This window comes from Abramis brama (genome assembly GCF_963993115.1).
Source record: "Abramis brama genome assembly, chromosome: 16".
Lineage (NCBI taxonomy): Eukaryota > Metazoa > Chordata > Actinopteri > Cypriniformes > Leuciscidae > Abramis > Abramis brama.
The window spans coordinates 13,648,845-13,675,270 of record NC_139978.1 but is presented as its reverse complement, the minus strand read 5'-3'; the positions used below and the strand labels follow the sequence as shown (position 1 = coordinate 13,675,270).

General features: G+C 39.0%; 3 protein-coding genes across 4 annotated transcripts in view; 1 reads left to right on the top strand and 2 right to left on the bottom strand.

Annotated features, from left to right (window-relative positions):
• kdm5c (lysine demethylase 5C) overlaps positions 1–11,351 on the top strand; it is a 28,205-nt gene extending 16,854 nt beyond the window's left edge. For both annotated transcript variants that reach the window (XM_084087262.1, XM_084087261.1), the window contains 6 exons: positions 2,100–2,222; positions 3,489–4,256; positions 4,350–4,401; positions 4,483–4,682; positions 10,176–10,341; positions 10,426–11,351. In XM_084087262.1, the coding sequence (XP_083943388.1) occupies positions 2,100–2,222; positions 3,489–4,256; positions 4,350–4,401; positions 4,483–4,682; positions 10,176–10,341; positions 10,426–10,445 (1,329 nt within the window). In that variant the 3' untranslated portion in view covers positions 10,446–11,351. The remainder of the gene's footprint in view (positions 1–2,099; positions 2,223–3,488; positions 4,257–4,349; positions 4,402–4,482; positions 4,683–10,175; positions 10,342–10,425) is intronic.
• Positions 11,352–11,867: 516 nt separating this feature from the next.
• renbp (renin binding protein) lies at positions 11,868–19,771 on the bottom strand. The gene is made up of 11 exons (XM_084087263.1): positions 19,601–19,771; positions 18,282–18,387; positions 16,893–16,968; positions 15,830–15,905; positions 14,516–14,694; positions 14,098–14,319; positions 13,871–13,952; positions 13,500–13,675; positions 12,985–13,116; positions 12,815–12,902; positions 11,868–12,457 (listed from the first exon to the last, which is right to left on the bottom strand). Exons 2-11 carry the CDS (start codon positions 18,380–18,382, stop codon positions 12,381–12,383), a joined length of 1,209 nt encoding a protein of 402 aa, XP_083943389.1. The 5' UTR covers positions 18,383–18,387; positions 19,601–19,771; the 3' UTR covers positions 11,868–12,380.
• Positions 19,772–19,931: 160 nt separating this feature from the next.
• Positions 19,932–23,326, bottom strand: LOC311098435 (protein FAM107B). Its single transcript, XM_084138633.1, has 5 exons — positions 23,227–23,326; positions 22,488–22,732; positions 22,292–22,394; positions 20,918–21,065; positions 19,932–20,625 (listed from the first exon to the last, which is right to left on the bottom strand). Exons 2-5 carry the CDS (start codon positions 22,672–22,674, stop codon positions 20,509–20,511), a joined length of 555 nt encoding a protein of 184 aa, XP_083994759.1. The 5' UTR covers positions 22,675–22,732; positions 23,227–23,326; the 3' UTR covers positions 19,932–20,508.
• Positions 23,327–26,426: the final 3,100 nt, after the last annotated feature.

Below are 26,426 nucleotides of genomic sequence, written 5' to 3'. Positions count from 1 at the left end.
CTGGGAATGGCATTTAGATGAATATGTAAATTTGTGCTGCGCACTTTCCTCTCAATCAAAAAATAACTCTCGTTTTCGTTGTGGATTTAAGAAAGCATCTGAGGATGTGGATGTGTTTGCACCTGCACTGCAATTTGGCGCTCCAGTCGTCACATTTATTTATAGAGCACTTTATACAATAGATTGCTTTAAAGCAACAGCTTTACAGTATTAAATATGAAAAACATTTTCAGTGTTGCTTTCAATTAGAATTACAACTTTCTATTTCTACTATAAAGCAGCTCTCCAGTGTGATACTATTTTTACTCACAGGTGTCTGACCTAAACGGACTGAACAGAATAAAGAAATATTTATTAATAAATAAATAAAGTGGAGCCCCAGAGCACACCTACCTAATCTTCATGGACCAATGGTAGTGGAGCGAACTTTTCCAGAAAGTTTGCTTTGGCAGACTGAAACAAACTTTGTTTTGGCCTGATTTTGTTCAAAATGACATCAAGCAGAATTGAAGAACGAATTGGTGTGAAGTATTAGTGTTGTTTTTGGCGGCCTGTTTTAATTTTAGTTTTAGTCTAGTCTTTGTGTCAGGCTGTCATTTTATTTTTTATTAGTTTTAGTCACATTCATACTCTTTTTAGTCTAGTCAAGTTTTAGTCGACGAAAACTGATGACATTTTAGTCTAGTTTTAGTCGACGAAAACTGATGACATTTTAGTCTAGTTTTAGTCAATGAAAATTGTATTTTAGTCTCTTTTTAGTACAAGGCTATCTTATTATAGGCTATTTAGTAGGCCTATATTTAGGGCTGTGACGGTGGCAGGTTTTTTTACCACCGCGGTAATGGACCAACTACCGGCGGTGGTTGGGGGGTTATTAAAAAAAAACAACTCGTTTTATATTTCCACACAAAGACGCGTGATACACTCTGCGCTTTGAGAGGGATGTGGGACAAGAGCAGGAAAACACGAAGATATCGATCTCTTTATGATATCTTCGTGTTTTCTACTTGATGTAAATTGGTTTGAAGAGCGAATTTTATCCTCCACAAGGGCGAGATATTTAGGCTGTGTATGAGATTGCGCTGCCAGAGAAAGTGAAACTAAAAATCACCCACACGTGTCAAACGCGCTTTACAACTAAACTCGCGCCCAATGTCTAATATAACAAGCACAAACTGTGTTAAAAAGAATTTGACATGCAAGTACAAATGTAGGCTATCTGTCCTACAGCGTTTTTCTACTTTACCACAGTAAAGAATACGAATATAATAGGCCTAATTAAAAGCGAACCAAGAAACGTTTATAATACCTTTAGAAAATGGGTGAGACGTGATGTGAGTGAAGATTTGGGAAAAGAAACAAGAGATTCCATGCAGGGATGAGTCACGATTTTTGGATATTCGATTAGTTTATTTAATTATAAAATATCGAATAGGTTGTGCGATTATATCTACTCTAAAATAAAATCTCCATGTTCTGGCGCTGATGCGGTGACGTGTTCATGTAACAAGAGACGCTGCCAATAACGCACAAAGAACCAGCAAAAGTAATGATTATGAATGTGTCAAATATATCAATGAGACATTTTAATAGAATAACTAATGGAGTAATATATGGTTAAATTCGCTGATAATCGGGTGACCAGATCGCAATCCAGAATTTAAAGCCGACAAAGCTATGGGTTCACGCACAACTCTCTCATTCGTCGTGACGTTACATTTCGTCTCGTCTCGTTTTGGTCAACGAAAATGAAGAGACATTTTAGCATAGTTTTTATTTTTTAAACCACATTTAGTCTCGTTTTTATTCGTCAACGATATTGCATTATACATGTATTTTAGTCATCGTCACATGACCATGCATTTACGTCTAGTCTCGTCTCGTTTTCGTCAGGTGATAACGGTTCGTTGACGACAATATTTCGTCATAATTTTCGTTGACGAAAGCAACACTATGAAGTATACAAGGGCCTTAATTCCTCCTTAAAAGGCGCCATCTAAACCTTTGTCTCTGTAATCATGTTATTCAAGGTTTCTTACATCAAAAATAGTCATTATTTAGTTTTACACCACAATGTTTTACCCCTCACCTCTGTGCAGGTGTTGTGCCCATGTGTTGAGAAGAGCAAGAAGAGGGAGGAGAACTCATTGGGTACAGAAGCAGATTCTGATGTCAATGTATTAGGTCTCACTGCTCAGGACCTTCGAGACCCAGGAGCTATCGTGAGTTACTGTTACCTTTTGAGTGTGTTCATACATCTGACTACCAGTTTGACTCTTGTGTATGGCCAAAATTCTGTTCTGAAACCTAGTGAGCTGGCTACAGAAGTAGTAATTTAAGGCATACTGTAAGTACACTTCAGATACAAAGGCTGTTCTAAAAGGTTAGTAACTTAACTGTCCTGCCTCCAAAGATGGCTCGTTTTAGCCATAATTTAAGACTAAAGGTCCTTGCACACCGAGTCCAAAATCTTTGACGCGTTTTTTTGTATTCGATCATACGGTGGCTCTGAATTGTCAAAACACCTCTCAAAGTGCTTGCTACCATAGACTGTAAAAAAAGATGGACGACGCCCCTTCGCTCTCTTCCATTGGTGAGAACTGAAGCCGCCAGTGTCCCGATATGGCGCTGACATATTGGAACTTGAGTCTGCGCAGTAGCGATCTCGGGACCAGACCTGCGCAGTAGTTAGCATGAAGTAAAGCCACGAAATCAATGCTCCGCCCTCACTCTCGCAGAATGCTCTCAGGGAGAGTGGATTCTGCACACTTTTTTAAAAATTGATTGCAGTACGACAAGAGGCTTGTTAAAATAAAGTAAATGCAATCTCCTCAGTCCTCCGAAGATCCCGAAAAAAATGTCCGTTGGTGCTTCAGTGACTACTTCGCTCGGAGAACCTGTCAATCACAGCTGTCAATCATGACGTTACACCACCGCATCACGTAACTAACTAAAAAACAACTTATTTTTGAAACAGACATTTGAACTTACATCAGCGTGATAAAAACGACAGCAAATGAAAGAAACCACCTTTGGAAAAAAGATATTTGAAGTGTAATTTAATTGTTTAGTTGGTCTCACGTCCCGTTGAATAACACGGGGAGGCGGGGCTTATGAGCTATACTAGGACCAGTCACCGGGGGGCGATCGAGACGTTTTGGCTTCACTTTTCAGGGCTTGTGCGGCACGCTTGCTTGCTACGGATGCGAAAGACGCAGAAAATCGAACCCGATCCGAAATTTATGACGGACGAAATTTCCATGGGCAGCGTGTAAACGTGATTGACACAACGTGAGGTCGTATTTATTTTATAACGTGTGGAAATTTCGAACTTCTTGTGCAAGGACCTCAAGTATGTATACCTTCGGCTCTAGGATGCTGAGGCCGCTCACTAGGTTTTGGAACACAGCCTAGATAATTCTATTTTTTCCCAATCGCATTGTAACTTGAGTTTTGCATATTTATGTGACTTACGTTATCAATATCAGGTGATGGCATTCAAAGAAGGGGAGCGTCTGGAGAAAGAGGCCCTTCTTCGTCTTCAGCAGGTTAATTTAACTAAACCTGGTGTGGAAAAAGGAGCAAACGGTGACCAGAACGGCATCAAGATAGAAAGGAAACAGAGTGACTCTATGGAGACAGATATGCCCCTCGACTCAGACAGTCCTGTACTGCTGAATGGTGGCTCCGCCCCTTCCCTCAACCCTAGCCAATCAGTATGCGTGTGCAATGGTCCGCCCCACCCCTTGCTTCACCGGTGCCATCTGTGCAAAGACTGGTTCCACGGAGGTTGTGTGCCCTTTCCACCACTGCTGGGCTCCTCCGACACACATCTAACAAAGCCCCTCTGCTGGTGGGACTGGAACACACGTTTCCTCTGTCCGCGGTGCCAACGATCCCGGCGGCCACGGCTAGAAACCATTCTAGCTCTGCTGGTGGCACTGCAGAGGTTACCTGTACGCCTGCCAGAGGGAGAGGCGTTACAGTGTCTTACAGAGAGAGCCATTAACTGGCAGGGTCGAGCCAAACAGGCACTAGACACTCCAGAAGTACAGAGGGCGCTAGAGAGTGTGCAACAAGTGAAGGAGGAAATGGTCAGTATAAAAGAGGAAGAACCAGTGGAGAAAAAGAAATGGAACGGGGATGCTGTAATTGTGCTGTCTGACTCTGAGGAAACGGAAGATGGAGTTATCGATCTGACGGAGGATGTTAACTCGCCAAAAAAGAGTGAAGAGAAGGCTGCCAATGGCACATCGGTAAGGGGGTGCAGTTGTAACATTCATGAATTCATACAAATGTAAACATACAAACATATTTGTAAAACTTTTTTTTTCCGTCGTCTTGTCCAGTCTGGCTGTGAGAATGGAATTGCCAGGAAGTCAAGCACTCATGATGTTACAGGTTTGTTCACTAGCCTCCCTTATATGAGTAATCAAGCTGCTTAAATTAAATTTTAACCCATTTGCTCTTCTCTCTTGTCAGGGGTGGAGTCTCTGTCGTCACTAGTGTCGTGTCTAAAAGGGCCGGTGATTGAGCTGAGCACATCCACTAGAGAACAGCTGGAGGAGCTTCAGCTAGAAGGGGACCTGCTAGAGGTCACGCTTGACCAGACACACACCATTTACAGGATCCTACAGGCAGCATCACAGCCGCCCCATGATGCTCTGCACACACTCATACAGGTGAGGGAAGAGAGTTTCAGATCACCAGATTTATGCTGTGAGGACCATTTTTGTTACCTCATAATTGTTATATTTGTAAGCAGTCTACAGGGATTAAAGTTCTCCATTGCTATGACGGATTTCCATTAATTGCAGCGATTTTACGACGGATTTCCGTCAATTGTAGGGTTCCCGTCTGTCCTTAATGTCTTGAATTCACATTTCTTAATTTTAAGGCCATAAATAGGCTTACATTTCTCAAATAGTGTAATAATTGTCTTTTAGTTTGAATAGGTCTTAAATTAAGGAAAGACGAGGCGTATTCACCCTGGTGAGGGGGTGTGATCAAAGCCTGGAGTGGAGCTAAAGCACATTCCTCTCTCCACTCTAAGCGTTCTGTAATCACTCCACTCCGGGTCCTGGAAATTCCCGCTGACGGAAAAACTGCTCCGTGTTCACTCCATTTTTAAAAGTTATTCTAATGTTTATTTTTTTTATATCATGAACGTCTGAACATAACATTTATAATACTATATGTTTATTTTTTTATATCATGAACGTCTGAACATAACATTTATAATACTACATGTAACTGTTTGGAAAGTATTCTACTAGGGCTGTCGCGATAACCGCAATATTGTAGTACCGCGCTACTGACAGGCCAACTGCAGAGGAAAGCAAGTAACCGCAGCAACTGCGATATTCACATTTTCTTTTTTCACAAGGCTATACCCTTCTTGTTTTGAACTTCGTGCCATGTGTATTAAATGTTAAATAAGCTAATAATAACAAGACTGTTTATCATGGTGATTTGTACAGAGGCTTCGTGGATTTGCACTTAAGCCTAAACAGACAGTGAATGAGAGATCGACTGAGCGCGTGCGATTACCTGCGTCTGTCTTTGAGGTCAAGTCATACATTCGTGAAAAGGTTGCTGTGTCCAAGGAAAGTGAAATATTTGTCGTATCATCCTTTTAACGTTGAAGGTATTACCGTAATTGGCGGCAGCGCAGCGCTGGTCAGAATTCCACAGCACGAGGAAGCCGTGGGAAAAAAAATCAGCGAGTCACGCATTTAATCAATGTCATGGTCTCTATTAAAGCTGCAGTCGGCAAGTCTGGCAGATTGGGTCTACTTAGCCAAAATTTTGAATGTTTACAACTCTCATGCCCCTCCCCCACTACCAGCGAGCACCCTCCCATCGAGTTCGTGCTCGTCAGTGCGTGTACACCAGATTTTCTGTGAACGCGGCCGTCTCTTCAGCATCGATCAACACCATGGACTCGGAGGTAGGCTGCCCTGGCTAATCTACCCATAGATGGCAATAACCGAGGAATTGGAAGCTTGTTAGTAGATTTTCTCTCCGCCATCACGCTTCGTACAATCCAACACACCTGCGAACTTCAGGCGTGTGCATGTGATATTGTAACGTGCGCGGGGAGGGGGGATCTGTGGCGTGTGCACGAACTGTGATTGACAGTCAGATCTCACACAGCCCTGCGCTGATTGGACCAGAAGAACTGGGAGCGGTGGATTTTTGCAAAACAAATAACAGGCTCCAGGTGGAGGTAGAAGCGCGGGTTTTTTTCTAAAACCGGCTGATTTATGTTGTTCTGTCGGAGCATAGTGTCGGTTTCAGTGAATATGATCAAAAAAATCTTGCCGACTGCAGCTTTAAATGAAGCATCAGCTTCAGCGTTACCCATGCGACGCATTGCTGGTCAGCTGAGCCTTGAAAAGTGGAGCTCAAACTTAAAAATAATTAACATCTTGTTTCATTCCATCTATCTTTTAATCAATGAATCAGCGTTTTTGAACTTGTTCGTTGAATGAACGGTTTAATGACTCACTCAAAAAAACGCTGACAGTTCGTTGCCGTAACAATGTGACAGCACGCTGAGTGACAGTCTTTCAATGCATAGAGACGCGGTTTAGTTTCGGTTACATTGGTTACTGAAAATGTTCTCGTTTTTGTGCATGCTAAACACATCGTAACACTTATTTATATAGCAACAAATAAATATAAATAAATAATTACATAAATAAATGGCGATAATACCGCATATCGTGCTATTGAGCCACTCAAAATTACCACAAGGGAAATTCCTTCACCGCGACAGGCCCTATATTCTACACATTTAATAAATAGAATTACACAAAAATGTCCAAATGTAGTGAACGCGCCTATAGAGAGAAATTAACATTTTATCCGGATTACATAAGTGAGTAGTCCGCTTCTTTTTCGTTTTTAATTTTGTTTAAAAGTAGACATTTCAAGCTTTCTATAGATATAATTCTCATGCCTGTGAAGTAGCCTATATGCTGAGTTTCGGTTCATTTATGAAACATTCCAGTTCACAAGCAATGCAAGTGATCGCACCAGCGCCTCCATGTCCTGATTATTGTCTGCTATATTTGCTTCTCATTTATTAAATCTAGGCAAGTGGTTGATGAAACAGATTAAAATTAAGATACAATTTATACAAAACTGAATTCACTTTAAAGAAAGGTTTTATACAAAACAAAACTTAATGAAGTGGTCAAAATCATGTCTGACCCACTCCATATGTCTCCCAATATATTGCACATCTAATGATCCTATCTTACTCATGCTGTTCACTCTTCATATAATCAACATACATGAAATAAAAAAATAACATTTTACTTAAACATACATATGAAACTATATGCGTTTTCTTTAATGGCTACATGTATAGGCCTACAGTACAGAGAAATGTAATGTCATAGCGGAATTTGAGGGAGCACGTTTTACCGGTGAGCATATGGGCAAGGGGTGCGATTTTCGAATAACAATCGAATAATTCCCAGCGATCATTGAATATTATTTTTGCTTGAAATGCCCATCCCTACCATAAATGCACTTTTTGTTCTGATCCTGGTGCTATTAGTTTCCCTCAGTGTTAACAGGATGAGTTAGAACATGCGTTATAATTCTTATATTATAATGATCAGGTTAAAAAAAATGAATATAATGTCCAGGGTATAATGGCTAGGTTAAAAACAGATATTATATTATACAGAGTTTGTGATATTAGCTCACTTTGCGGCAAAAGCTCTGTTTGCCTTTTATTATTTGAGAAATAAAAACTTGTAGTCATACAAATAATTAACCATTTGCATAACTTTAACACATCACAAAGAGTCAAGTCTTGTAAAAGCATTAGATTTAAAACATTGACATTTAAATAGAAATGCAGTTCAAAATGGCCTTTCTTTAAATGCAAATGTTCTTTTGAGTATTTCATTTGTGAAGGTAAAGCATGTACTCACTATACTCCTACTTACAACAAGAAAAAAACTGCTCTTTAACTGTGTGTGTGTGTGTGTGTGACAGGCTGTGGAATGGGGTTTGGCCGAGAAAACATATTAAGTCAAAATATTTTTTTTTTTTTGCCTAACCCCTGAGTATATGTAATGTCACTAATCGAAATCAAATTTCCAGATGAACACCGCTTAAGTGATAGTTATTTACATCAGGCAGAGGCTTTTCTTTTTTCTCCTTTTATTTGACCTTTTTCCCTTCCTTTCTTATTCCTTTTTTTGTTTTACCTTTCCTTTTCAATTTCATTTCCTTTCATTATTTTCTTTTAATTTATTTGTCCTTTAATTTCTTTTAATTTATTTGTCCTTTAATTTCTTTTTCCTTTTATTATTCCTGTCAAATGTTTTTCTTTCCATTTCCTTTTTCCTATTCATTTTTCCTTTCCTGTTTTCTTAGCTTCACAATTTATTTCCTCTTTCTTTTCCTATTTGTTTATTTTTCCTTTTCTATTTAATTTCCCTACATTTTCATTATTTTATTTTTCCTGTTCTTTTCATTTCCATTTCTATACTATTTCCATTTATTTTCCCCTTTCTTGTCTTAATCCTTTCACTTCATGCTTTTATTTTTACCTTCTTTATTTTTCCTTTTCTTGTCTTTAGCTTACAATTTTTTTCCTATTGTTTTATTTTGTTCCTTGTCATTTTGTTTCCTTTTCTTTTCCCTTTCCTCATTTAATTTCTTTTTCATGTTTTATTGTTTGCCTTTTATTTTCCTCTTGAGACTAATCTTTAAAAAAAGTTGTGACCAGTCTTAGACTAAAAAGTTAGTCATCTAATTTGTTCATTACATAAAAAAGGTAGATTGGAATCCAAAAAGAAGAATGATTACCCCTTGGATAACTGGTAGCTGGTCAAACTAGTTCTTAAGACACCGTCTTAACACAGTGGCTGTTTATGCAACTGGCCCCTCAACTGTTAGTGATATCAGACCTCCTAAACTTGTTACCTACTTGAACCGTTAGCGTTACAGCTTTTTCTCACATAGGCTGTGTGTCCACCAAAGTGTTTTTAGCCAGCTGAAAACGCCTAGCTGTGTAAATTGTTCCCTTATTATTCTTGTTGTCATCTGTTGACATTGTACAAGCAGAATGATGCGTTTGGTCAGTGTTGTATTTATCCCCCCTCCCCCTCCTCTGTGATTGGACGGCTGGGTAAAAAGTGACAGTGATAAGCGCTTCGTTTTACCCAAAGTTGAACATTCTTTAACTCTTGGTAGCTGGTAAAAACCGGCTAGTTATCAGTATGAAATAAGACACCCAGCACCTCGTCACGCTGCTGGCGTTTCAAAAATGTGGCACTCCCATTGAAAACATTTGGAAAAATATGCTAGCCTCGGGAAAAAAAGCTTTTGGCCATAGTTTATAATAGATAACCTTTATGGCTGTCAAACTCCTTAAACTGGTAAAATTGGAGGTGATTTGCAATTAGATGAGTAATCCTTTTGTAACTGCATTTTTCTGTTTAAAGGTCATGTGACATTTTGTGAAGGCTGTGTGTTGAAAGTGCCTTTGTCAATGTTTTAAACAAATATATTTAATTTCAGTGACCATGCCATACTTTTGCTGGGTACACACTGCTTGATTTTAGCCCTGATTTTCACTCACCGACAGGTTTGTGGAAATCGCAAATTCCCGAAATCTGAAGCAAATTGGTGCTTGTTCATCTTATGTATGATCAAAGATACGCTCTTGAGAGATGGGCTGATGCCCGTGAGATATTTAGTGTGTTTTGACTGGAAATTACATCTGCGATGACCTACGGCCACTGAGAGCACAAGATACAGGGCAAGGGAAAGTTCGTTTTTCATTCACTGCAAATCAGTGCACTTGGATCACAAGCTTCTTGCTTGCATCATTTTAACAAGAAGAAATCCAGTCTTGTGCATGATCTTACGTTATTTCCTGTAGGTTTGTTTGTGAAATGTAGTTTCCATGTGTAATGTGTGACCCCCCTGTCGCCGATCCGTCGTGTAACGATCCGACGACTTTCAAAACCGTGCAGTGTGTACCCGGCGTTAAGCAACACTATAGCTGTCGGAGTTGGATTCACTATTGTAGATCTTTGTAAATCTTTTGAAATCATGTTCAAGCTGCTCAAGAAATGTTTCTTCTTTTGCTGCCATTTTGGGTCCCTCATAATCAGACCTTACTTTTTTGTGTGTGAAATCAGATTGAGCTGCTGGAGCAGAGAAGCTCAGGTCGTGGCAACAAGTCAAAGGACACCAAGAGGAAGAGAAAGAGCCAGAAAACTGAAGGCGGGCCAAAATCCACAGAGGCTTCTGAATGCAAGAAGACAAGACCCGTCAGTCACACACCGCCCCCAAATCCACACAGAGGTACCCACTCAAAATCAAACTGCAAGCACACGTTTTTATTCGTGAGGACTATCAGAAACAAACGGACTTGCTGTTGTCTTGCAGATCTGGTGATGTTTTCCTGAAGCTGTGGAGGGGCAGATGGCGACTGAGAGGAGAACCACAGAGACAGAAAAACACAGGGCTCAGGCTCATTTCCTCACATAATAAGCTCACATTAATTATTCTTTTCAACCCATCAAATGGACGCTCCCCACCATACTAACCGCTGCACTTTTTCCTGTTTTTCTTCCCGTTGGCCTCTGTTCACACACCTCATCCTGAACAGTTCACTGACGCAGGCTGCAGGTCTCTGTTCTCTTAGAGGAAGGAGAAAATGGGTTTTGCCCTGCAGTCAAGCTGTCTTTACAATATTGATGTACCAAACTGTTCTTAACGCAAATGCCGTGTGCTGCATAATACGACTTGTCCAGGTATTCTCACACACACACACACCAACCACACACTCACTCAAACTTGACGGCCAGGCAGAGGAGGGGCGTTTATCAGAGGACTGGTATCGCTGCCATGATGACACCGGTATTCTTTTTGTACCGAGTCTCACGTTTTGTCAGGGGGACTCGACATTGTGAATAAAACTAGTACAATATTTTGAAAGTGTGATGGAAAAAACAAAGGCATTTACGTTCTGGTGCTACTTTTCCTAAGATAGGTTACTGCATAGTCCTTTCTTTCTTTTCCTCTTCCTCTAAGTTTTACTGTCTTCATTGTCATTTCCTTTCAGTGATACTGTTGTCTCTTAAGCTACCTGCTCTCTTCCCCTCTTCCTCTCCACGGAACTGTACAAAATCTCACTTTAACTCCCTTTTTTTCCATCTTCTATTGTTGCTGGGGTTCTAATAATTCTTATTATATTATTATTATTGGTATTGCAGACACGCATTGTCGTGAGTTTGTGTATAAACATTTTCATTTAAATGTTGCCTTTGTTTCTTTTCACTCTTGTTAGAAAATAAAAGTTTAGAATTGTTTTAGGAATCTGTTTAATTACTTTTATGGTGGTAGCCGCTGGGCCGTTTACATGACACCATTTTACACTAAAAACAGAAAATGTTCATTTACATAATGTCATTGGAAACCTGGAAACGCAAACTTTTGAAAACGATGCCGTTATTGACTGTGTAAACTACAGAGACACATTTGAGAAAATTGACATCCTGCGCATGCGTATTACCTGTTCAGTCTGTAGGAATGTAGTGTTTTTTTAAAGTGACATCGCCACCTACTGGCCTGGCATGAATAATAAGTGTCTTTAGTCATTTCCGCAGATCTGTGTGAACAGGGATCATTTTGACAATGTTGTCTGTACGTGAAAAATGCCAAAGAAACACTTCTGTTTTTAGTACACCCTTGTCATGTAAATGTACCGTAAGTGGTTTACAATGTGTGGTGATGAGTTTAAGTATGGTGATTTGAGTTTCACATACATTTAGCATCAGCTAAATGACAAAAGTACTGTACTAAGTAATCCAAAATCACATATATAATCATTTCAGTAAACATCAATTTATTCAGAGCAGTTGGAATGTCTTTACATGGTTTAGCTACTAATGTGTGCAGAGTTATGAAAGAGATTAACAAAAAGGCGCTCGTAAGAGCAGCACAGTGATCATCAGAGTAGTAGTTTACAGAACATAGTTTTTTCTAGCTTTATAAACTTGCTTTCTATGTATTACATTAGTCTTGATAAAGTAAATCAAGAAAACCCTTTAGTGACATACCCAAGTCCCAACTTCTGAACATTTGCCATGGCTTGAACGAACTCATCTAAATCTTTAAAAAAAAATAAAAAAATAACGATGGTCCCTTTTTCACTCACATGTTAGATGAATGGCTTGAAAAATAATGGCACTTAAAAATTAGCAAAATGAAAACTATGAACCCGTAATACAGTTTGACAGGAAGTATTAGTGTAGTTAAAATTATAATTATTCATGCAAAGGATGTCATTTACACTTCCTGTCACATCTGGTAATGGAGTGCAAAATATCAGTGAAAGTTCAAGAATCCTGCTTTTCAAGAAGACCATCCAGAAGCTTCTCACACATGTAGAGACACCGAGGAACATGGAAGAACCCTGTACAAGGATTACAGTAATGTGTCATGGTTCAAAGTTTAAATACATAAACTTTGATGTTTCAAAAGTTACAGTAAAGATTTAAGTAAACTATTTAAAAAAAAGTTTCTAAATAAATGCTGTTCTTTTGTCAAAAGAATTCTGAAAAAAAAAACGGTTTCCACAAAATTAAGCAGCACAACTGTTTTCAACATTGATGATAAATGTTTCTTAAGCAGCAAATCAGCATATTAGAACGATTTCAGGATCATGTGACACTGAAGACTGGAGTTATAATGCTGAAAATTCAGCTTTCACATCTCAGGAATAAATTAAATATTCAAATATTTCGATTTAGCTACAACTGCAGCTACTCACCTTTGTAGGGTCCTCCTTTGAAATCCAGCACAACCTCTCCCTGACGACTCAGATATCCAAACCACTCGCCATGTTTCTCATCAGAAAACTTGAGCAAAGACAACAATGGACACATCTGATACTTTACACCCATTATATACCTTATTACATGTCTCTAATGCGTGTCTTACATGTCTGAAGGTGTAGTCGTAGATCAGTTTGAATCGGTCCAGTAATTTAGGCTCTCTGATGTGACTGTAGGCCATCAGGTAGGCGATCAGAGCTTCACAGTGAGGCCACCACAACTTCATATTCCATTCTAACTGTACACACATGATGGGTTTTCATGTTTTATGGAGACATAATGATGTGAGCATGTAAGATATGCTGAAATGACCTGTAGCAGATCTAGACAGGTGGAACTGGGGAAGGTGGAGGGTTTCTGATAGCAAACTGCAAGACTTACTTACAGCAAACACAGAAACAAACTATTGAAATGTTGAGCTGCAAGCTCATTGGCTACATAACCAGCTGTGGCCAATCAGCCTGCACCATCTAGTTTCATCACAGCACTATAAATTTTCCAGATATTCTATTAAATCCCATCCTTCATAACATTAATCTTTCTGTACTTATTTCTAAATTTGTGTTAAAGTTAACCCTGCTTTCCCCTATATCTGACACCAAATCATGGGTATAATCTAACCTGAGTCGGACAGTGACCGTCTACATCCAGGAAGTAGAAAAGACCACCATGTTGTTTGTCCCATCCAGTGTGGAACGGGATCTCCATGAACTTATCGACCGCCGTCGTCTGCAGTTGCACGTCTCCTTTAGCCAGCGCATACTGCAGCAGGAACCAGCCGGCCTCTAGAGCGTGACCTAGAAAGAGACGTCACAGGAAGTAACCCTGACAGCAACATAGTGTCAGCCCAGATCCGGGCCACATCTGGCACATGTGGATTCCACACGTAACAGATGTGGGCCGGATCTGGGCCGACACCATGTTGCTGTCTGGGAAAGGATGTTGAATTTATATGGAAGACTGTGACAGTAAGATTTGAAACGATCACTTACCAGGGTTCTGCAACCGCCCTTGACAGCCAGGAAGTTCCTTTCCATTCAATGTGACACTTTCCAAAATGGCTTTTCCATCTCTCTGAGATAAAAGAATTTAGGGTAATGTATCATCGTTTGGTGTTTCCATTATCTCAGCGTTCCCATTACTTATCTAATGCGCAGAAGGCCGTTCACATCCTAAGCTTAGTTCCACATCACTAAAGCTTGTATACAGGTTAGCTCACCTGTATATGCTTTAATATCTGTTCCACACACCATTCGCTGAGGTCCTTGTACTTTTCCACATCAGTTCTACCCTCTGTCAGCTGATCTACCAGGCACAGGAGCATCATGGGAACTGCCATACTGTTCACAGACGGATCACCAGGAAGTTGAGGACGACCAAGACCCGACGGATCAGTCTGAACCCAGAATATCAACTGATCCATCATGCTCTCAGCATCTGCCTGGTGAGAACAAGGGCAGAAGATAACCTGACATCAACCATGATGACATTTAAATCAGAGGTGAGAAAACAAACGCATATGCTAAAAAGTCATTGAAAGCTGTTAACTTTTTACTAAAAAAATATAAAAAGTGCAACCATAGTCACTTCTACACATACGTTTAATTTCTAGGTGAGATATTGACTAATAGTTCTACCTGCATCTCTTTGTCTTGTGTAATCCTGGACAGCTCGTCCATGGCCATCACATAAAAACACTCGCTGAATATCGTCCTTTGAACCTTCACCGCTCGACCATCTCTTGTCAGGCAGAACGCACATTTCCCCGGGCCGCTGGAGGCCGGAACTCGAGCAAACTTCTGCAGAAATGCAGCTCCTGAAATTCAATCATATCTGATGTGACAGGATCACTGCATTTCTGTGTGAATACCAAGATTAAAGCTGCAAGATCAAATGCTGGCATGTCAAGTCAAGTCAAGTCAAGTTTATTTATATAGCGCTTTTCACAATACAGATTGTATCAAAGCAGCTTCACAGTATTAAATTAAAATAATACATCAATGCTTGTTTCTAGTGGAAAATGTCCACGTTTGGTAATGCTGATCAATAGTATTGTTGATTGATTAATTAAATTAAATATCCCAAATATCCCCAACTGAGCAAGCCAAAGGCAACAGTGGCAAAAAGTGTCATCTTAAACAAACAAAAACAACACAAACAGTTTAGCAATGATGTGTGGGAGCTCATTTCATGTTGTGATATTTTTCTGATACATAAAAAAAAAAAAAAAAAACATTAAAAAACAATACATATACAAGTTTACACGTTAACCTTTGAACTGGGTCATTTGTGTAAATTCTGATATTATTTTGTCTCTTGGACTACTGTATGTGTAAACGTGTTCATGTGAAATAGGTTTTTCAGGCCAGTACTAAACAAAAAAGTTTCTGCAAAAATGCACCTTACAGAAAAAGTTTGGGTCGTAAGGTTTTTTTTAATGTTTTTGAAAGAAGTCTATTATTACTCGCCAAGGCTGCATATACTTGCTAAAAAACCCCAGTAAATTAGTAATATTGTGAACTATTAATTTAATTTAAAAGAAGTTTTCCATTTTAGTTTATTTTAGAATGTAATTTATTACTGTGATGTGAAAGCTGAATTTTCAGCATCATTACTCCAGTCTTCAGTGTCACATGATCCTTCAGAAATCATTCTAATATGCTGATTCGCTGCACAAGAAACATTTATTATTATCATCAATGTTGAACACAGTTGTGCTGCTTAATATTTATGTGGAAACAGTGATGCATTTTTCCTGGATTCTTTGATGAATAGAATTGTTTGAAACAATGTAAAAGTCTTTACTGTCCCTTTTGATCAATTTAATGTACCCTTGGCCTTCCTTGATGAATAAAAGTATTATTTTTTTATTATTTTTTATATATACCCCAAACTTTTGAATGGTAGTGTGTTTATTGATAGATAGAGCAACTGAAAACTGAATCACAAACCTGATTTAGCAGCCTCAAGAATCTCAGGTTTGTGAAATCTTTCCATTGTACGATACAGCCTGCTGTACATCCATACCTGGAGGATACGTTAGACACATCAGACACTCACTTAACACAGATTGTATTGGAAAAACAAACAAAATTCTCATTTAATCAGCAAGGGCCAGTTGTTCAAACGTTTAATCTGGATCAGAATGATCTGGATTTGGAAATCCCATGTTTTGCTATCCAGGATAAGGTAGTCCGTTTTTACTTTTGTGGCGGTTTTTCAAAGCTAAATTAGATTGGATCACCCTGATCCAGATACACACTTTTTCAGATTACATGGATCACTAGTGCTCTACAGAGCCCCTAAAGGGACATGGTGATAGAACGAATATGAGATGGGGAAAAAAAATGCAATGCTTTTGCATTCTCTCAGAAAAATTTCACGTAGCATTCACCCAAGAAACTTTGCGTTCACTCGCAAAGAACTTTTGACTGGTTATCTATTATGATTGTGCCAATTTAATTTACAAACAGTGATAAAAATAAAAACCACTTTAAAATAAATAATGCTACATTTATTATTATAATATTATTTTTTTTGTCTGATATTTAAAGCTGTTTGGGGATTATTTTATGATCCCAAAATCTCTATATTACTTTACTGTAGGCTACCGAAAGGCTTAATATGTAGCCTAATGTCTTCTTCTAACTTATTACTTTAACAGTTAGACTAATCAAGAGTAAAATAAAAAATGTGTGTGTGTATTACATGATACAAATGTTGTATTTTTTTGCACAAATTATAAAGTTTTATAAAAAATAAAAAAAATTTGATCAAAGGTATCCCAATCTTACTAAAAGTTTTGAACACAAACTGATGATTTGATTCAGATGAAAACCAAGATTGAATTTTGTGATCTAATCTGATTTCAGAATCCTTTTTTTTTTTTTTCTTCGTTTGAACAACCCATATTCAAGATTTGATCCAATACGATAGCTTTTGAACAACTGGCCCCTAATGATTATTATATAAATAAATTGATATTAGAACATGAGAAACATGTAAAGCTCTGACCTGTCTCCCCTGTAACCACACATATTTCAGCTCATCATAGACCTTCCCATCTTTTCCAAGGCAGTTAAAAAATCCACTAAAGTCAATATAATGAAACAAACATTTAACAAGGGCATAATATTTAATACAAATGTCCATGTTAAACTAAAATTAACCTTAACATTTATAACTTAGCAAAGTAAGTACATATGCCTTAAAGTCCAACTGAAATCAAAATTGACCCCATTTACTTTGTTAGCGCATATTACTAGTCTTGTGGTGAACAATTAATCCGTGCAAGTTAAAACACAGAAAAAAATTGTTTGCCGTCGTAATCTTTAATCAAAGTCTGAAAAGTTACTTCCGGTCTGGAATGGCGTCCCTTCTCTGATGATGTAGGTTTGAGGACTTGGGTTGGGAAACGCTTAACCACTCCCCTCAAACCGTTAGTCTGCTATGAGCAGAGATGGAGAGGAGGAGCACTAGAGTAAAACCCTGCCCTCTGTTCAATATTCCGTTTCACTGGGAAATACGTCACAGCACTGGAGAAAAGTCGTTTGCAACTTCCGGTTCACGCAGACTTTAAATAACCATCATTTTGACTCATTGCTCATTTAAAAAAGTCTAATGAATACGGTTTGAACGATGGTGTCCCTCAGGGTTCAGTGTTAAGGACAATTTCAATGTTCAGCATGTATGTATGGATGTTAATCATTCAAGCTTACATAATACAAATATGTCAACATCCAATTAGATTTTTAAGGAATTATATGGGAAATGCTGCTGAAGCCATGCATTAAAGGAATAGTTCACTTTAAAATGAAAATTCTGTCATCATATACTCACCCTCATGTTGTTTCAAACCTGTATGAATTTCTTTCTTCTGCTGAACAGAAAGGAAGATATTTTGAAGAATGTCAGTAACCAGACAGTTTCTGGGTCCCATTGACTTCCATAGTAGGAAAACAAGTAATAAAAACTCGGTGAGTGTTTTAGCGCAATTTTCTCACCTCATGGGATCACAACACTAAGAGATAGTAAATCTTTTCCTGGATTTTTTTTGTGCGTTCCTGAGATTAGACCTTCCTTAACATAATGCCGAAAACCCGAAGTCTCTAGGTGGTCTGGTTGAGGAGTAGATAGAAGTGCAAGATTGGTGCGCACAGACAGAACAGAAATCATGAGTTAACAATCGCAATTTTGTCCGGCGGAAAATTGCGCTAAAAATATACTATGGAAGTCAATGGGACCCAGAAACTGCCTGGTTACTGACATTCTTCTAAATATCTTCCTTTGTGTTCAGCAGAAGAAAGAAACTCATACAGGTTTGAAACAACATGAGGGTGAGTAAATGATGACAGAATTTTCATTTTAAAGTGAACTTCTCCTTTAAACTGTGAATCATTTCACCCGTGTTCTTTGTCATGGGAATATTTCAGCCAGAAATCCACAACTCTGTCCAGTTCAGTCCGGATTCTCTCTCGATACTGTTCCAGCGGTGCTGCAGTCATTGTTCCTTAAAGCAAGTGACAGTTTAGGGTCATGCACAATGGTTGTTTTATAGTACGACTAAGATAGTTTTGACGTGTAGGCATTGCAGCTATCAAAGTGATCCTGTGATGTTAAAAACTGACCCTTGCTCTTTCAATAAATCAATGCTTAGAACTTTACATATCTTCAGTCAGCTACTCATTTCCATATGATATACCAAACTTTTTGCATTATCAATAATTCACCAATGCAAAGATAAATTCAGTTTAACTCAATCAGTGTGATATTTTTGAAAAGCATTTTTACTTATGAATACCAAGCATAAACTGCTTCTACTACCTGACAAAAATCACAACAGAATCTGATCGCCAATCAGAAAAATAGGAGGCGGCTCTCTGCCAACCTCGACCAATGGTGTAACTAACTTTGGGTTTCCACAAAAATATTAAGCAGCACAACTGTTTTCAATATTGATAATAATGATAAATGTTTCTTGAGCTGCGAATCAAAGTAGAATGATTTCTTAAGGATCATGTGACATTGAAGACTGGAGTTGATGCAAAATCTTTGGCATCACAAAAATAAATTACATTTTACAATATAAATAGAAAACCTTTTGAAAATTGTGATAATATTTCACAACACTTGTTTTTACAGTTTTTTTCATCAAACAAATGAGCATAAGAGACTTAATTCAAAAACATAAAAAAAAAAACTTAATTATTCCAAACTTTTGACAACCAGTGTATATATTCATTTCATTATTTATTTATTTAGCTATTCCGTTTGGCGCCTGTACTGACAAATAATTTGCTTGACTATTCTGACTTCACAGTATTTACATTTCAAAATAATAATGTGCATGGAAAACAAACAGATTTGCATGCTTTTTTTTTGCGATTGCTGATAACGATTTGAAGGGGAACTCCGTGGAGTTTGAGCTGACAGATGTTCAGGTCATTGATTAAACAGAAGCTTGTGATTAGTGCATGCATATCATCTGCTTCAATGCTCTAAAAGGCTTTTAGAAGCAAAGGAAAGACTAAAGAGTGTGGCGACTCTACTAAAAAGTTGATTTGCGGAACTGTTTGGTTAAATCTGTGATATATCTGATGGCGACTGACTTATATTGCGTGCTAATGTCTGGAACAACACAACTTTACGAGAAAAACAGAGCGGGTCTAAACTCGCCTTGTCTTGGCGTTTCCCTGCTTGCAAAACACTTCAAAATTACTCACCACTTTTGCCAGACGAAGAAGAAAATCCACCTTCTGTACTTCTGTTTTTAAGACGATCTTATTTTTTAGTGACAATGAAAATAAAAGCGGTTAAACCGACTCTTCCTTAATTTCGCAGGGGCAGTAAAACATCATATGACCAACATCCAGACAGCTGGTCCTGTTTATTCCGCTTTCCTAAGATCATTGGCCAGCTCCTTTTCTGCTCATCCAATCACAGGCCAGGAGAACAGGCGTCGGCTGAGGCTCGTGCAAGCAAAACACACACATTATTTATTTCCCCTAGTACTGACACTGTTGGAGTAGATGGAGTTTCATTGCAAGATTCTTTCAATCAAAGCCATGTTTATTAAATACAATATGAATAGTTCGTTCTGGTTTGATTTTACAATACTGACATTTATAACTTTCAAACCCAATACAAAAACAATTACCATGGTAATTTGTCTCGTTATTTATTTTTTCTTCACTAATAATAAAGTACCAAAAAAATGGATGTGAAAACATCATTTGAACATGTGTCATGGTAGAAGCGGGGTATTTACTTAAGTACTTTGTAGTATTAAGTGTTTCTACAATAAAACTGGTAATTTCCTCAGCACTCTCAGCAAAATATTACAGTTTGTGAATCAGTTTTAAGTAGATTTTCTATGTTTTTACAGTAGGGTTTATCAATAACCTAAGTGGTAATAATGGTATTTGGAAGGAACTATGAGTATACCATGGGTAGGCTATTTTTTCTTTCTTTTTACATTAAATAATCGCAGAACACAATTGTGTAGTGAACTGTGACAGACTAAAAATGTATGAAAAAAGGTTAATAAGATCATAATGGATATAACGAAACGCTGTGTACTTTATTTCTAAATGAAGCTGCGTGGCCAAATGAAGTGTGTGTTTAGTCAGATTCAGGAGTGAATGTTCTTCTGTAGAGCTGTATGGACTCTCTTCAGGTTCTGTCTCACTCGCACAAACTCCAAGAGCTGAACCTCCTCATGTAACTTCTGCTCGTCTTCCTTCTCCTTCTGGGATGTAACAAATCAGAAAACACAGGAGGAAATTCTCACTCAGTTATTAACAGTTAGTGTTACTACAACAAACCTGTTGTAAACAAAATAACATTAAAAACTGTGAAAACATAAATTACATCATGTAATGTATTATGATTTCTACACAGTAGAAATAATAAAATAGAGCAACTCCTTTATTTTGGTGTAAACTGTGGTTCACCATGGTCAGTTTTGTAAGGTGAAGCTATATAGTAATAATTGTGTGTAAACTGAAGTGTGTTTGTTTGGCCTGGAGGAGGCTGCTGACCATCATCTCCTGGTGTTTCTGCTGGCGCTGGAGAAGCACCTGCTCTAGAGGACTCCTGCTCTGCTCTCCCTCCTCCCTCTGGCTCTTCTCTCTCTTCCTCCTCTCCAGAACCGCCTGAAGCTCCGGCTTACAGCCCACCACCAACCCTCTGTCCCGCCCAAAGAGCCAAAGCACAAACAACAGGTATAAAAGTAACATTTTACCAGTGTTATTTTATAAATATGTATATACCATTAGAGTTTTCATTAAATGGATAGTTCACCCAAAATAAAATTCCCTCAACTCAAGTTAACAAACTCAACTCAATACAAACCTCAATACAAACCTGTATGAATGTGGGTAACCGAACAGTTAACCATAGCCATTTATTTCCATTGCATTTTTTTATATACTATGGAAATCAATGTTAAGGTCAACTCTTTGGTTACATAGATTCTTCAAAATATCTTATTTTGTGTTCAGCAGAAAATAAATTCATACAGGTTTGGTACAACTTTAGTTGAGGGTGAGTAAATGATGACAAAATGTTTATTTTTGGGTGAACTAACACTTAATATTTTGCATAAGCGTTTTCATTTAATTTTAGTTAAGATAAAATGTATGTGCTTTTATAATTTGTATTAGTTTTTAAAAAAAAATAGATATTTCTATTTAGCTTTATTTTTATTTTAGTTTTAGTCATTTTAGTACTTCAATTTAAACTTATTAATTTTAGATAGTTGCCAAGGCAATTTACATTTGCCTTTTTTGTCAATTTACATTTTTTACAATTTACATTTACATTTACATTTGCCAATTTATATATTTTTTTAGATTAAGTTTCTTATCTAATATTTATATTTTATTGTATTTAAGCTTTATTGCAATTAATGAAAACAATTTGTAACATTTTGTTTTAGTTATAACACTGTATTTGACATGTACGTTTTTTGTGGGAACTCAAAAGTTTTACAAAAGAATGCAAAAAAAAAATTAAAAAAAATGCAAATTTTCCCCATCATCATGAGCTCCATTGCCATCATGAGATTTGAGTGTAATATGTGAGCCCATATTTGTCAGCAGTAGCAGCCAAAGTGACTGAACTTCAGTTTTTCAGTAGTCTCTAAAGGACTTGGCAGTAGTGATAGGAAGGCCTATCATTACAGTGTCTGACACAGTGTGTCCTGAGTGCAGGCTGCTGATAATACCAGAGGTGTACGATTGCAGACTGTGCGTCCACACATGACTGCCTGACACAAAAGACCAGAGAGAGAGAGCGTGGCATCATCAATATTTCACTAACCCACTTAAAAAAGCTCAGCCGTTTAATAAAATCTCCATGAGCAGAGATAAATATTCCTGTGTCTGATTTGGAGCATTGTATTGTGATCTTACTTTCTGTGGGCCAGTAACAGCTCTTTGTGAAGCTCCTGGTGGCTCCTTGAGGCTTTCACCGGGTTGTTTAGGTTCCAGGGGCCCTCGGCAATATCACATTTATCTGCATTTTCTTAGACACAAAAGTTATTTCTGCAAGATTCTACAAGACACACTTCTCATGTCACTGTCTGTCAAAAATAGCAGAGTAACGCACCTCGATTATGGCCATGATGATGCAAAGAAGTACAATTAACTGTGTCTGTGGACGTCTTTGCTCTGGACTGTGCTGGTCTGCTGGAGTTGGAGACGTGGTTGTGTCCTGCGGCGCAGTTGGATAAGGCATTTTTGAGTTCTTGTTCGGACGGTCTTGTCAGGAGTGATTGCGCAGCGGCCGATCTCATTGCACACGCAGGTATCAAGAAGGGCCCTCAGCCAAAGCTCCTGCTGCATGCTGGGAAACTGCGCGTTGGGGTCGTCAACGAAAGCAAAGAGAGTAACAAGAGGGAAGAGATTGAGTTTCACCTAAGTGGGGATCTATAATTTATTCACTGGTCAAATGCCTGCCCCTGTTAAAATGATTTATTTGTCATTTCAAGCAAAATCACATGAACAGATTGCTGGCTGACAGAGGAAAGCATGCATCAAACTTTCATACAACTAAAATGATGGATAGGAAGAAGATATATTAGAGAGCATAAATATACATACTTTTCTAAATTACTACATGTATCTAATATAAATGGACACAACACAATATTGAATTTAAAACATTAAAATAATCATAATCACTTTAATTTGGACACACAGAATCATATCTGAACAAAATGACACATCAATACATGCACACATTTTTCCAGTCGTATTTTCCAGGGTTTGACATTGTGGAAATCACCCTGTGGCTTCAAACGCAGTCTGTGCTAATAAGAATATGGAAAGCGTAGTACTGAACTCACCGAAAGTGTGTCACCGCTCCATGAGCGAGGTGTCCTCTGAGCAGCAGTGAGTATGACAGATCTATTTACTACACAACAGAGCGGACACCTGAGAAAGGACACTTTATCTCCCCGTCCATCAATGTGAGTGAGGCGCACTTCACTTGCACGCCACTGGGGGGCAGCAAGTGTACGACAAATCAACGTACTCCCATAGACAGTATAAGAAGGCGTACTCCCAATTCTTCTGGCATCATTTATTTCTCATTACAAATGTAAATAGTGGGCTACTTTTGAAAAATCAAATCAAAATTGTATTTAAATTAAATTAAAATCGTGTATACTCACAAATGGAGGCTTGTTAAGTCATATCATTATTTAGCCTAATAAAAGCTGTTTTATTTTGCATGGAGCGGGTCACCCTAATGGGGGTAGGTGTTTAAATCATTCAGCCAAATACAGGTTTTATCATACATGGATGCGATAAGAGCAGTAGGCTACTCAGTGGTTTAAAGGTAGGGTAGGCAATTTCGGAGAGGCTAGCAATAGCAAGCTAGCTTTGAAAGCATTCAGAGCGTCTACAAAGTCACTTGCACACAGCAGTTTTCAAAGCATCACGAGACGTTACATTATGTAACATTACAATAACAGTGAACGTAAACAACTTAAGGAGCACTGACTTGTACCACCTGACTAGATCCATTTCGGAATTGATAAATCTGAGTCTGAGGACGTGAACAGCTCTGGGTTGCCATCTCGTAAAACATGGCGTGATAGCAGCATAAGCAAGTTGTTTTAGTTCAGGAGGAACTGTAAACTTTGCCTGCTGTTTGTTTTTGGCGCAGTGACTGTCTACATAGCCTCATGGAACACGCTGATGACTGTGATGTCTGTGTGAGCAGGGTGCGCAGAGGTATGGAAATACATATGTTGACGGGCATCGTATCATTGCATTTGGACCGATTGGACGAAAAATGTTTGGTCATGAGACTTCTACATTAGATGTATGTGCATGTTTTAATGTTTAGACCACTTTTATTATTGATTGCTATCAAGATGTGAAGAGTTTCTACCAGTATAACAAAAAGTGTTTATTAAAAAAATTGCCTACCTTACATTTAACTGAGTTGGTATGAAATGAAATTGCGATAGTCTTTTCTTCCCTATAGTGACATCTGAGTGAAACAGCTTCTTGATCAATGTAGAGTGTGCCTTGATTTTGTCCATCAGGAACTGATCTATTTATCGTTGTGTTTTGCTATTGCTGTAGATGTCCTTGCAAGGGAGGGGAATTTATTTAGATGAAAGATTATATTGAAGGCACATGAATAAAAATAATAATAATGATGTGGACGGAGAAATCATTTATAATAAATATTACATAAAAAATTGATTGATTTCATTGTGACTGTATTTGTCTGTTGACTTCACTACATTTTGAAGAGGAAATTAATACTTTTACTCCAAAGCATTTCTAGATCCTTTCATTACATTTGTGCTGAAGGAGAACAGTTACAACAGGAAGTGCTGGCTCTTTGTCAGCAGTGTAACAAGAGAATCGTCATACTGATCTCAGGGATCTTTTTACTGCAGGACATAATGAAAAAAAAACTGACCCCCTCGAAATAAAGATGGGCAAATGTCAAACTAGAGGGCACAAAAGCCTCAAACCTGAAATATGACTCTGGGAACTCCGAGGAAAGTGATATGTGATGAGTGGAAAGCATTGAAATTAAAAAGGGTCATTGGTTATTATTATCAACCTATCTGTCCAGACTGAAAGAGTAAAAATAGCTGTATCTCAAAACTTACTGAGTTGAATGTTCAATTATCTAAAATATTAAAACCTCTCTAGACCAGAGGTACTCAACAGGCGGCCCATCGGCATGTTCAGTATTACAGAAAGGCGAAAACAAAATATCCCTGAGCCTCTTAGGCAGGAGCAGCTGCAGCAGCAGAAGCCTCAAGCTCCTTCTCTCCAGGGAACACTGCCTGACAACACATCAAAGAGGACAAAGCTAAAGATCCCTGAGCCTCTGAGACCGGAGCTTCTGCAGCAGAGGCCTCAAGCTTCTTCTCCTCAGGGAGCACCCATGCCTGCCAGGTCTACACGAGGAGAACCTGTGCCAAAGTCTCAACAGAGACCACCTGTGGAAGCAGCAATACCACCACAGAAAAGGCCACAGGAAGCACCTGTGCCCGCTGGGTCTCCACAGGGAGCACCTGTGCCAGAGTTTCTACAGAGACCACCTGTACCTTCCCCAAAGGTGCTTGAATGTTCTCTACAGGGAGCACCCATGCCAGAAAAGGTCCCAGAATGCTGCAGCAGAGGCCTCAAGCCTCTTCTCCTCAGGGAGTACCCATGCCTGCCAAGTCTACACAGGGAGCACCTGTGCCCACCAAGTCCCAACATGGAGCACATGTGCATGCCGGTTCTAAGAAGGGGAACCTCACCTCATCCCTCTTCTTCGCTGATGCATCCAAGAAGGCCCTGAACTCAGATAAAAAACAGAAAATCACAGAACAGCAGAAAACGTGGAGGCAGAAAAGGCCACAGGAAGCACCAGTGGCTGCTGAGTCCCCACAGGGAGCACCTGTGCCCAAGTCTCTACAGAGACCACCTGTGCCTGCCCCAAAGTTAAAGATCCCTGAGCCTCTGAGACGGGAGCTGCTGCAGCAGAGGCCTCAAAGCCTCTTCTCCTCAGGGAGCACCCATGCCTGACAAGACCACAAAGAGGGAAAAACTAAAGATCCTGGAGCCACTGAAGCTGGAGATGCTGCAACAGAAGCCTGTCTGTTGTGCACAGGGATCACCCGTCCCTAACAAGGTTCCAGAGAAAAGAAATTTGAAGATCCCTGAGCTGCTGAGGAAGGAGCTGCTGCAGCAGAAGCCCCAAGTCTCTTCCGTACAGGGAACACCCTTGCCTGCCAAGTCACTACAGGATAAACCTTTACTTGACAGGACCCCACAGGGAGCAGCAGTGCCTGCCAGGACTCAGTGGCAGTGCCCTCTGGGGCTCCAAAGGGAGCAGATAAGGTGCACTTGTGCATTCGGGGACCTCACAGGGATCACTTGTGCCTCCAGGTTCCCCAAAACTGGGAGAAAGCTTTAGGATCCCTAAGCAGCAGAGGCAGAAGCAGAGCGAGCAGCAGGGACAGCAGAGGGAGCAGAATATCCCAAAGGGAGCTTCTGTGTCTCCTAAGACCTCACAGAGGGCACT

Excerpts from the sequence above, each read along its gene's own strand:
- renbp (XM_084087263.1), bottom strand. The coding sequence starts at position 18,382 with ATGACTGCAGCACCGCTGGAACAGTATCGAGAGAGAATCCGGACTGAA. Across the intron at positions 15,906-16,892 it reads TGTGGTTACAGGGGAGACAG|GTATGGATGTACAGCAGGCT; the intron begins GTCAGAGCTTTA and ends CGTATCCTCCAG. Across the intron at positions 13,953-14,097 it reads AGATATTAAAGCATATACAG|AGAGATGGAAAAGCCATTTT; the intron begins GTGAGCTAACCT and ends CTTTTATCTCAG.
- LOC311098435 (XM_084138633.1), bottom strand. The coding sequence starts at position 22,674 with ATGAGATCGGCCGCTGCGCAATCACTCCTGACAAGACCGTCCGAACAA. Across the intron at positions 21,066-22,291 it reads CTGTTACTGGCCCACAGAAA|AGGGTTGGTGGTGGGCTGTA; the intron begins GTAAGATCACAA and ends TGGGCGGGACAG. Across the intron at positions 20,626-20,917 it reads AGAAACACCAGGAGATGATG|AAGGAGAAGGAAGACGAGCA; the intron begins GTCAGCAGCCTC and ends GTTACATCCCAG.